The sequence below is a fragment of the Phascolarctos cinereus genome, unplaced genomic scaffold (assembly GCF_003287225.1).
Source record: "Phascolarctos cinereus isolate Bilbo 61053 unplaced genomic scaffold, phaCin_HiC Scaffold_2;HRSCAF=192, whole genome shotgun sequence".
NCBI classification, from domain to species: Eukaryota; Metazoa; Chordata; class Mammalia; order Diprotodontia; family Phascolarctidae; genus Phascolarctos; species Phascolarctos cinereus.
In genome coordinates this window covers 370631418-370643467 of record NW_027555625.1, presented here as the reverse complement: position 1 = coordinate 370643467, position 12050 = coordinate 370631418, and the positions used below count along the sequence as shown (strand labels likewise).

The following is a 12050-nucleotide window of genomic DNA, read 5'->3' as shown; positions in this document are numbered from 1 at the left end:
TAGAAATTCCCACTACACTTCAATAAAATGCCAGTGAAACTCAAAAAACAGCATCGGGTCCCACTCTGGCAAAGGTGCTAACTCAAAGTGTCAAAGCCACAGTGAGTTTTCTGGTGTGTACCAGTCACAGAGAACCAAAAGGGACCTTATCTGTAATGACATCCAAAAGTCTGGCCTGGGTTTAGGGGGTAAGAAGTTAGTCCACTCCACAGAGATTTGTTATATTTTAATAAGAACATGGAAACCCCAATCAGCCCTTCACAAAATGAAAATACAGAAAGTGAAATTAAAAGTATTCTACAGTAAATGACTTTTATTTTTTAAAAAATGAAGTAACTGTGAACATATAAACAAGCCTGCAGGGGGCACTACAGTACAGCTGAAAAGAAGGTAGATACACTTCCCAATGTACTTATCATGGGACAATGAAATCCATCATTTTCAAATGCTGACATTGAAATCTGAATAAAACTCCATTGAGCTGTAAAGTTTTGTTGAAAATATTTCTGGACAAAAAACCTGATGTTGGAAATTAAATTTTCTTTCACGTATGGAAAGTATTCTGAGTCCCAAGGGAACGCTGGTAACAGGTGGAATGGTTCCTGGAGTCACCAGTGCAGGGACATACACACCACAGCTCACAGACATGACAAAAGTTCATTCTTGGTTTACTGTTCCCTCTCTGTAGAGACTGCTGGGATGGGAGGGGGAGAAAGGAAAGAAACCCTAAAAAGCCAATTCTTTTGAGCTCTGCTTTGGCTAATTTTGTGCTATTATGGACATTTAATTCCTAAAAACCATTTCTCTTCAAAGATTTTATTGAAAGGAAGACTAAATGTAATGTGCCTTTCCTCATAATCCAGGAAAACAGTTGTGGTATTTCCAAAAATTCTAAAAATATCTACTTTCATGAAATAGTAACTGTTTCACTACAAACCTAGTTTTTCACTAAATACACAATTCTCCTATTCCTGGAGCCTCCTGGGAAAAGCAGTGGGTTCTCCCTGGGTTCTGTAAGTCTACAGTGTACAAGGGAGGGAGTATGGGGACAGCTTCACCCCTCTTCCTCAGGCTGGGTCACACAAAAGGTCATACGAAGAGATATGCTGTCGGGTTTCTATGGGTCACACTTCGGCAAATGCCACCTACTGTATCTGCTATCAGATCCCCCCATCTCCAAACATATTCCCAACTAACTAGGCATGAGGAAAGAAAAGGAAAAAAAAAAGGAGAAAAAAAGTGCCCACATTCTTGGTTTTGACTCTCTAATCACAAGAATATGCAGGAAAACCCAGTGGTGTTTAGGTGATCTGGATTCCCAAAAGGCCGCAGGATGGGGGATGTGGCACCCTCGGCTCGAAGTCTGGAATTGGGTGTGTAACAGTGCGACTTTCCCGTTTCCACCATCAGTGTTTGAGGCAGCGTAGAAAACAGTGGCTGGAGAGTTCGTAATACTGACCGCACCGGCTCCCCGTGAGGGGGTCCCTGCTCCAGCAGAGACCCTTGCCCGTTCCCTGTAAGTACTGTGAGTGAAAGGCCTGCTTCACAAGGGTTTGGAAACTAGCCACAACTAAGACCTTGCCAGCTTGGATTCATGAGCCTTCAGTGTGCCAACAGCATCCTTCACTGCATGGTAAATGATATTCTTCACCTGGGAGATCAAAAGGACAGAGTCAGTGCCTGCCTATGCCTGTGAAGACAAATGAGTGCTGTGCTCTAACTGTGATACCATCTTATTAATGCAAAGCACAGTGTTCCACATACCACAGAGACATCTTCCAAATTCCAGCCCTCCTGCAGCCCCAATCTAAACATTATCAAGAAATATCTAGAGCTACATTCAAGAGTGAGAGCCCGGCATCAAAATGAACTGTCTTAAAACATGGAGCTGAAGGTGACTTAGTTTCCAAACAAACAAGATGCTTCCACCTGATACAGTGAACTTGGAAAGTGACTGAGCCGCAGGCAAGGAAAGTGCTTCTAGTCAGAGCTATTTTATTCCCTTATTCTTCGTTATTTGTATATCACACAAGCTAGATGCACTGGTAGGTACCGTGGTTCTGACCTTCACATTTCCGAGTTTAAGAAGGATAAAAGAAACTCAGTTCAGTCATTTTCCAGTCCTGTCTGACTCTTTGTGACACCATTTGGGGTTTTCTTGGCAAAAATACTGGAAGGGTTTGCCATTTTCTGCTCTAGCTCATTTTACAGATGAAGAAACTCAGGCAGAGTTAAGTGACTTGCCCAAGGTCACATAGCTAGTGTCTGAGGCTGGATCTGAACTCAGGTCCTTTTGACCCCAGGCCCAGCGTTCCCACTGTACCGCCTAGCTGCCTCTGTAAGAGAAATATGGCAGAGCAAATCAACCAGTAAATAACCTAATGCTGGGCAAGGAAGTTGGAGCTCTAATGGGAGAACCAGGAACTCTCTGTGCCGAAAAATTCACTTTCTGATGGATCTCTTGGATGCCCATCCTTTAAGGGTCACCTGAGTGGTGACATTAAGATTATCAACCATTTTTTTTTTTCATAGTCAGGGCTTGGAGGATTTTATACCTAAAAAAAAAATCTGATTTCAAGGAGGACCATCTCCCACAAAATAAGATCCCTTCCACTCCATTGGGCAGACACTAATTGGTAAAATGCTCTTTCCATTTGGTTGGTGCAGCTAGACTTCAGACAGTTATTCACACAAAGAATGACTCCTAAAGTATAACTACACCCGAAAAGAGATTAGGTTGAAAAAGTAAGTGTACTCTTTGTTTTGTTTTTGTTTTTTGGCTAGGCACTGGGGTTAAGTGACTTGCCCAGGGTCACACAGCTAGTAAATATTATATGTCTCAGTCGGCATTGGAACTCAGGTTCTCCTGAATCCAGGGCTGGCGTTCTATCCATTGCGTCAGCTAGCTGCTCTGTAAGTGTGCTCTTTGAAATCAAAATCTTGGAGCAATGTGGTTTAGAAAGATCTAGGACAATATCTCCAGAAAATCCAGCTTCTCCTCTGGAACATTCCTCTATGGTTTCACCCAGAATATGGGAAGTGTGTCTGTGGGGATTCATAATCACCTGCAGTTTATCCTCATGATTTGTGTGGGTGTTGGACAGATGTCTGAACTCCTGGGTCAAGCGGAAACAGTGCTTTACATGTTCAGGAGATACGAAATCTTCTGCCACTTTTATGCAACTGTACAGATTATGAACCTGAGAAAAATATGAGGAAAGTAACAGGCATTGGAAACACAATGAAAAATTGAATGTTCTAACATTAGCCACCTTACCTCTTGCCTTACCATGCAAGAAATATAGGGGCAACTCCTATATACTAGATGAGTACAAGCAGCAGTGTGTGAAACTGGTTTCTAGAGAGAATACAGATGCTATAGATTATCAGCTGAGTTACAGCCTTTTAGATTTTCAATGGTCAAAGGACAGTTTGGTTTCAACTACCTCAAATTCTATTTTCCTACTTAGAAAACTGTACACCTACTTGGTGAGGGGCTCCTGCAGGTATGAAGACAGCATCCCCCAGAAACTGCACAATTGCCCAGCCTTGCACGCCATACTCCTCATAGAGACGTTTACGAAGGGTCTGGTCCAGGTACCAGCTTTGGTCATGAATTGGGTCATGATCTGGAGGATTTTCTTGACCTTGTTCTTCTCCGACCTAACGCCAGACACCAAAGAAATACGTGGATGACCCATAAAGTGGCAAAAATCACAATCTGTCACAGAGCTACAGCAGGGTTTGAGACAATCCTGAGCTAAAATATACTGACTGCCACATCTTGGAGACAGGAATTTAGGTCTAATGGACATTTAATACAAAGCAGCACAAAGAAGCAACTTCTGCCTGGAACATAAGCATTTTAAAGTATGTATATGTTGCAGCAGCCTGGGGGTAGAACCAACAATAAAAATATCAAGGTCTTCGGTTCACAAAAAGATTAATATCCTGAGAAATCCTAGGGGAGTGGCAAGGCTAATCCAGGCCATGTCCCAAAGGCTTAGTTCAGCCTTTTCTTTGGCATCCAGAATCATTTCTGCGAATGTGAAAAGGGGCTGGCAAAAAAAGAAAAGAAAAGAAAAAGAAAAGGTACTGGCAGACACCTCCCCACCTTTCGGAGAAGTTCCCGGATCTTCTCAGCGTCTTTAGCTGCGTAGATATGCCATAATGCTCCAGGCTTCTCATTCCCTTCATGAATCCGCTGTTTTGTCACCTCATCAGCATCCCCCTCATCAATAGTCTTCAGCACCTCTGGAAGGGCAAACAGAAATCATAAACAGATCTCCACCAGGCGGACGCAGTCAACCATTTGCCACAGATTGAAAAAAAGTAAAGCCCATTGATTCCAAATATTTTGAACTTTAGAGGATAAATCAGAAGATCAAAGGGTCAAAATGCCACTTAGTCCATCACCAAGCCTTCAGGAAGAATGACTTAAACCTTCCATTGACAGACTCTTTCCCTTTTCTTAAGTAAGGCAATTTCAACCCCCCTCCTCCCATCCCTCCAGCTGGGGAAGTGGTTTGGTGTCTTGCCAAACTATAGTCATTTCTTATATCTAGTTTGTAGTCTATATTTCTTGACATGGGGGAGTGGGGGGGTGGAGGAGGGGTGCATTTGATGAGAGGTCTATACATCACTCAGGGACTTAAAACAAGGAAAAGGATATCAAATATTTCCTACCAAGATCTTGATAATAATGTTTGATAATAATAATAATTAACACATGTAGAGTTAACTATGTGCCTGACACTGTGCAAGGCATTTAATAATTATTATCTCATTTGGTCCTTCCAACAACCCTGGGAGTTAAGTGCTATTATTACTCCCATTCTACAGATGAGGAAACTGAGGCAGAGAGCCTTGTGTCTCAATAGTGACTTGCCCACGTGTCTGAGGGTGAATTGGAACCTCAAGACTTCCTGACTCCAGGCCTAGTGCCCTATCTACTGGGCCACCAACCACCCCCATTTGCTACAACCTTGAAGTAACGTAGGACAATAAATCAATGAATTAGTCTTGGGGATGTTACCTTCATCATGCGCTCCCTCCCCAATGGGGATCCCAACATACACCATCACATTCACTGCATCAGACACATCTAAGTGTAAGTTTGTTGTACCAACTCTTCTATCTTCTGCAGTGATTAAACCTACAGAAGAGAAAAAATAGGATGAAAAGCCAATACTCTAAATAATCCAAACAAACCCTCTGCCAAGAACATGTGTTAGAATGGCTTTATATGGGTATTGAGGTTCTGGTTTTAAGATTGTTTCCAAATTACTGTCTTGAAAACTTTTCCAGTTCATTTCAGCAATTCCTCCTAATCAGGTTAACACAGTGGACAGACAGCACTAACATAGTGAGTATTCCAAACCAAATCTTTGCCTAAACAACCAGCTTCCATCAAAGCAAAACAAATCATATCTCCCCCCCCCCAAAAAAAAAATCCTGCCTTACTTTTCCCATCTAAAACTAAAAAGATAATAAGGGTTGGGCTCAGTAACATCCAAGAACGTCCTCCCTCTCTCTCCCTGTGATGTCCATTACTAGGACTGCCTGACACGCTGGGTATCTTGGCATCCAAACTTCTTCACTGTTACTCTCTGATTTTTTTTTTTTAGAATTGAGTCATATCTTTAACAATAACAACAACTCACATTTACATAGTGCTTTCCAATTTAAAAACCAAATAGGTGTTGAAAGTATGACTATTTCAATTTTACAGATAAGAAAATATTGTCTATTAAATTTAATATATATGAAATTTTAAAAGGTTACTTTCCACCTACCTGGGGGAACAAATACAGGTACATAAATCAGTATGAAAAAATTTTTTAAAATTGTCAATAATATTCAGATTATTGCCATAATAAAAGGTCACTTGCTATACCGGTTCCTAGCTACAAATATTTCCTGGTTCCTCATTGCCCACAAATCATTCTTTAGCTGTTAAACGAGAGGAGTTTGAGAGGGCATCCCTGGGTCTATCCCCTCATACCATAGGCATTGTACATCTTGGGACCCAAATCAGGTCGTACAAAATAGCTGGGTAGTCTAGAAGCCAAATTCAGCCTTCCATCTCGCTTGGTGTACTCTGGCAGGGGGAGGTTCTCCATCAGATCCTCAAACCTAAAGAAGGGCAAGAGAGAGGAGAGGACATACTGTGCTACAGAAGAAAAGCCCACCAAGTTAAAGTCCCCTTGACTTACTTTAATACTCAAGGAGCTATGATTTCACAGATGGAGACATGCTCAAATAAAACCGACGGCAAACTTTCCCAGCTTCTCTTAGGAGACATTTTTTAGTTGCTGTGTTTGAAACAAGTCATACCCTAGTAGCCAGTCTTCTGGTGATATTCAAAACGTAATCCCTTATAACTCTATTTCTCTTGTGACATACCCCGTAAGATGCTGTAGCTTGATTTAGTTTGCTAACCTTGTAGGCATCATGTCTCGGAAATCTTCCCCTGGAGGCCAGTCTTTGAGCTTCAGTACCATCGGCTGCCCATCTTCTGATCTTAGCCGTTCTGTGAGAGATAAAGTAGTCATTTACTAGTCCTGGCTCACTGAACTGAATGATGGAAAATCTCCTGATGCTCAACCTCACAGAAGACTAGCTTTTTAATTTTCAATTCTATCTCCCATAGTGGACTAGATATACAACGTTTCCCCTGTCCATGGCTTCAGAGATCAATACACCTCTGGCTAAAAGGGTCTCCATTGTTTGTCAATGATAACAAACTTTGCTGGACCACAAACTGAGGGCTAGGAATTTATTCCATTAGATGGGCTTCTGTTGTGGCCAGTCCAAGGACAAGATTTTCCTACCATGCTACAGTGACCTCTGTGGCTGTTTCTACAGAGGTATGCTGTGCTGAAAAGCAATCTTGGGAAGACAGAGAGCTGGCTTTCTTCCCAGGTTGCACTTAGTGGATATGACCTCAAAGCCACTTACTGCATATGATTTCGAAACCATCCCAGAAGTCACGCACTTTCACATCAGAAATGATAGCACAGTTCCTACAATTCACTAGGTCCACATCCTGGTCTCCAAATTCTTGACTAAATGCTTCTGGCTTCCAAAGTTCAGATTTGAGCTTCTTATGCACCCCAGAAACAAGGACAGGCTGTGGAAAGAAATATCTTGATCAGCAGCACGGTCATGGAAAAACACTAAGAGCCCCCCAGGGCTGAAGAGGGACAGGAATAAGGATCCCCCAGTAACATTTCTTCCTCCTCCTCCTCTTTCTCCCAAGTTCTTTAGCTTGACAACTCTATTATGGGATTCCCGATTCTAACATCAGCTGAAGCTTATAGGCACTGCTTCCACTCTATTATTATCACTTTTTCCTCCACCTTCCAGGTCCAATCAGATAAATCACTTCTGTTGCTCTGGATACCTACTGCTATACAAAAGAAAGGTGGGAGGCCAAACACTGACAAACTCAACTTTTGGCAACATTTCATATTTGTAAAGGATAATTCTAGAAATCCCACACCCTTTCCCTTCCTTATGTATCTGAAACGTGTATAAATAAATGACTGCTTTAATATATACTTGGTATAACCAAGAAATATTTCCCTGGTAAAGTATTACACTCCACCCTCCACCCCGCAACACACATTACACCTAATGTTGCTTTCTTTTCCAAGACAATATCCAAGCCAGATCACTAATTTCACAAGAATTTCCATGGTCTTTTCCAGAACTTGTCAGAGAGCTTGTAGTAATCAAAGGTTCTCCAAAAGCAGTACTACCTACAAGAATCTGGTTGCTCTGTCACTGGTTCTCCTTCCCTCCTCCTTTTCTCAATCCCACTGGTATTTCCCTGAGATATGGTAAAAGACTGGATATTCACTGGAATAGCAGCTATGCCTAAACTACAACCAGCTACAACCACATATTTTCTGTGGGCCCAAGGCTTTAAACATGGTCCTTAATCAAGCTGACCTGGCCTTGCTTCCAACACTCCCGAAAGATCTTCCAGTTGTTTTTGTTGCTGGGGTCATGGAGACACAGGAGCCTCCCATCACAGAGCCATGAGTGGGAGGTGTGTGGGTCCAGCACATTCAGTCCCATCACCATCTCCTTCACCTCTTTTTGGGTGTCAGTGAGGTTACTGGCCCGTTTTGCAGCATCGGAAGTTTTTTTATTTTCTACCACTGAGGCAATGATGTGGTCGAGGAAGTTGGGAAGACTGGCCTTGTTCTTCACCCCCTGAGAGAAAGAAGCCCCAACATCTATATTTAGTTTCACAATCATCGGCAAAAAAGATAGTCAAACGACTCATGCTAACACAGAAAAACAGTCACTGACCTAGCTAGCCTTATTCTATGTAGGTTCTTAAAACATCCCTTACCAAATGGGAGGAACAGTAAGAAGCACTGTATTTTTTTTTTTTACTCATTCTACCTTTCACCCAGGGGCACGGCAAGTCTATAAAAGACCTAAGAAATCATTTTGATAGCTAAGAGTATATAATGGTAATAAGCCTATGTGGATTGCAGACATTAAAAAAGCCATCAAAAACACCTACATGTTGTGCCTAATTCTCCTTTAGAGACAGGTTCCCCATCCAGTCAAAAGACTAACAAATAATCCAAGTCAGACGCATCTGCCCCGGCCTTACCCTTTTTGCCAATGCTACCTAATTTTACTACTGAGAAGGCAATGGTCCAATTTCTGCTCTATTCTTCCCTAGCAAAACCAATGAGATGATGCCTCATTTCACTTCAGAGATTTCTCAACAGAATCTCGTTTTCACAAAGCTTAAACAGCACAGAAGGAGCCTGTCAGTATGGCTTTCAATCTAGAGACCTACACAAAAAGGATGCCATTACATCTTTCATGAAAGATCCTTTCACGGGATCCAAGGGTTACTGTGGTATCTGAATGCAAGGGAATATAACTGAACTGTAGAAAACGAAGGACTTGTAGAAATGTGGTAGAACTTGCATGAACTGATGCAGAGAGAATTAAAGCAGCTCCAAAAGAACAATGTCCAATGAATATAATGATGTCAATGAAAACAGCACTAAAATACAACAGAATTAAGGTGAACATAATAGCCAAGGTGATTCCAGATGCCTGATATTACAGCATGTTGGCTTCTTTTCTGTTCAAGAAGTGGTGAACACTGCAATGTTAAACACGCAAACAAACAAAAATAAAAAACCAGATTCAATGGCTGAAGTTATGGGGAGGATACCCACTGTTGAAGACGCTGAGAAGACTGGAGGGAAAGGTATGCTGGTGTCCAAGGAGGCCTGGGGAAGCTTTCCGGGCCCAGAGTGCAGTAAGTCTCGAAGGCTGCAGCCTTCTGTTTTGTTGTTGGAGGCAGCAGGACCCAGTAGCAGGCTATTAAAGAGCTTTGGAGTTAATGGAGAAATCTTTGCTGTAGAGTTGAATGAATCCAGCCCAAAGGGGGAATGAGACTCCTTACTGAGGACTGATCTCAAGGATCCAGCTTCTTTAAGAAAAGAATCATAAGAAGGAGATAAGTAAAGACAATATAATAAAGGAAACAGAGAAAGTGAATTTCTGAAATGTTATAACACAGAGTGACAACCATAAAAACAAAGGGACAAGTAGAAAAGAATAAGGGCCTTTCAATCTACAGTCTTCGTTGGGAAAGATTATACTGTACATTGAAGAGACAACCAACAGTGAACACAGCAGGTAATGTGCTTTATCACTTTGCCCTCTTCCATCTCACTTCCATTTTTGCCATTTTCTTTTTTTAATCTCTTTTCATCCAAATCTTTTTGCATTCACTGCTGGGTTACTCTCAGTTATTCATCTCTTAATTTACATTTTCCCCTAGGGCTCTGCCCTCCTCCAGATGATCCCTTGTGCCATGACATCTTCCCAGAGAGAAGTCAGACAAGACTACGTTGTTCTATGTGACCCACCACATGCAATTCAATTCCTACACTCCTCCGATGCTTTGGGACAAATGCGCTGAGTCACAGCAACCACTGCCACGGCCTCTGCTCCTTCCCTTTCGACTGAATCTAATTTACCAACCTTTTGTTTCTTCCTTTGCTTTCTGTGTGGCTAAATCTGCCAGCCAGTGCAGAGCAGAGGATGGTGGTGTCGTTTCAGTGCAGAGTGGCCTGCTGGTCTTTGTCTCACCACTGCTACTTGACGCATCTGTTTTCAGTGCCTCCTCGCTCCGGCTGTCCACAGTGTCAGGTTTGGGTATAAGGTCAGACTCTGGTGTTGTCACCCCTGTTGTTACCCCTGTTGTTCCTCCTCCACTGGAGAAGGGAGCTTCATTTCCAGAAGAGGAAGCACTGGGATTTATACTGGGAAGCTGAAACATACATAGTTATCAACTGTACTTAAAACAATGTACTCGGGAAAGAAAAATAGGTGAATTGCACAAAGTAATGCAGAAGGATACCTTAAAAAGTACTGCTAATGTACCACAACTGTTCTAGATTAATTTAAAAATGCACTCCATTTTTCATACTGTCTGGCCTAACACTTCAACCTTCGTAAAAATATAAACATTTCTGCTAACACCTTCATGCCATACTTTCTTTCTACCTACCTACTCTTTCCCCTGCATTTTCAACTCCTATGCTTTCATTACTGGCTGTATTCTTCATCCTGAAAGGATTTTGGGACAAAATTAATCAACTTTAGGATGTTGTTTTTTTTTTAAACTTTGATTACACCAGGATGTGTGTAGAGACACAGGAAAACAGTCTGCAGTATGACAATTCCAAACAAATGAATCTGTCTTTATCACCAGGCTTGAAGATAATTATGCCACAGACGGTGATCATGTTTTGCTTGTGCAATGTGGCTAAACAGACTAATAGAGTTTAAACAGTGTTTTCCACACTGTGAACATACAAAGACTTGGACTCTAACATAGCAATCTTGACTCTAAATCAAAGGTGTTTTAATACTCTATCAAAACTGAGCACAGACAAATGAAGGAAGGGAAACCAGGAAGTGACTGGGGCATTTTTAAAGCATTCATTGGCTCCTAGCAGATGAGCCGGAACAACTTTTGGATCTGTTTCTAGATGAGTCTCTTATAACCTCAAAGGGAGGTCTGGGGACAAGAAGGATCAAGTTAGGTTATCTCAGACACGAGTAACTTAACCTCAACAACCAGCTCTTATTCCGTAGCTGCTTTAGAATACATTTAACTTCTTGTTTGTCCTATTATTTTTAAAAAGAGGACCAGTAAAATCACGGGTGGTATCTTCACCTGCTCATGAACTGGATTTAAGTGAGGCAGAGCTGCCTAAAGTCATGAGCTTCACTCTTTCTTCCTGAGTCATCAAAGTCTAGTGGCAGGACAAAAGTCAAAACTACCGGCAATGGCTCAGGATGCAGTGGATGACCTTGGCGTTTTTTGATGCCTGACCAAGCTCTAAGCACTCACTCCACAGCGCCTGCTTCAGCTGACGTAGTTTATAGTTAATCTATAAATAGCTTCCTGAATTGCTTACCTGTGAAATCCCATTAGTGACAGCAGGTCTCAATACAGATTTATTCTGACGACTAATGCAAGGGCAGTTGGCTTTAATTCCCCACTTGCCCCTGGCTGCATGTACCATATCTCCAATATTGTAAAGAGCTGAAAAGAAAGTGAAATATGATTTGGCTGGATAACACTTGAAAGAAAGGCCATGAAGGAGAACTTTAAGGAATTCTCCATGGACTAGAGATCTTTAAACATAGGATAGATATGTCAACCTGAAAACTTCAGAAAATTAATTACCAACTTAGCAAGAGAGAGAATTACTATCCCTAAATGTGACAAGTATTTTTTCTGTGTAAGTATTTATGAATACATTGAGATTATCATCTAAATGGCAAACAGTTCTTAAGTAAAAGGAGATGCAGGTGATGGTTCTCTGGATTCATTTTTATTTATAGCACATATATTTCAAAATACAAGCTTAGACATACAGATCTAATAGAGGAAACACAAAAATTAAACTTATATCATGACCCAATCACAAGTTATCTATTAATACTATTTAGATGGCCCCTTCATATAACACAATGAAAGTATTAAG

At 41.5% G+C, this 12050-nt stretch overlaps 1 protein-coding gene across 3 annotated transcripts in view; it reads right to left on the bottom strand.

Moving 5' to 3' along the window:
* Window positions 1-213: 213 nt before the first annotated feature.
* Window positions 214-12050, bottom strand: part of KDM3B (lysine demethylase 3B) — a 54824-nt gene continuing 42987 nt past the window's right edge. For all 3 annotated transcript variants that reach the window (XM_021004999.2, XM_078150455.1, XM_021005000.2), the window contains exons 13-24: window positions 11478-11605; window positions 10033-10321; window positions 9219-9475; window positions 7957-8223; window positions 6961-7132; window positions 6442-6532; window positions 6005-6135; window positions 5036-5155; window positions 4115-4254; window positions 3487-3663; window positions 3066-3200; window positions 214-1651 (exon numbers count right to left, since the gene is read on the bottom strand). In XM_021004999.2, coding sequence (XP_020860658.1) covers window positions 1571-1651; window positions 3066-3200; window positions 3487-3663; window positions 4115-4254; window positions 5036-5155; window positions 6005-6135; window positions 6442-6532; window positions 6961-7132; window positions 7957-8223; window positions 9219-9475; window positions 10033-10321; window positions 11478-11605 — 1988 coding nt within the window. In that variant the 3' untranslated portion in view covers window positions 214-1570. The remainder of the gene's footprint in view (window positions 1652-3065; window positions 3201-3486; window positions 3664-4114; window positions 4255-5035; window positions 5156-6004; window positions 6136-6441; window positions 6533-6960; window positions 7133-7956; window positions 8224-9218; window positions 9476-10032; window positions 10322-11477; window positions 11606-12050) is intronic.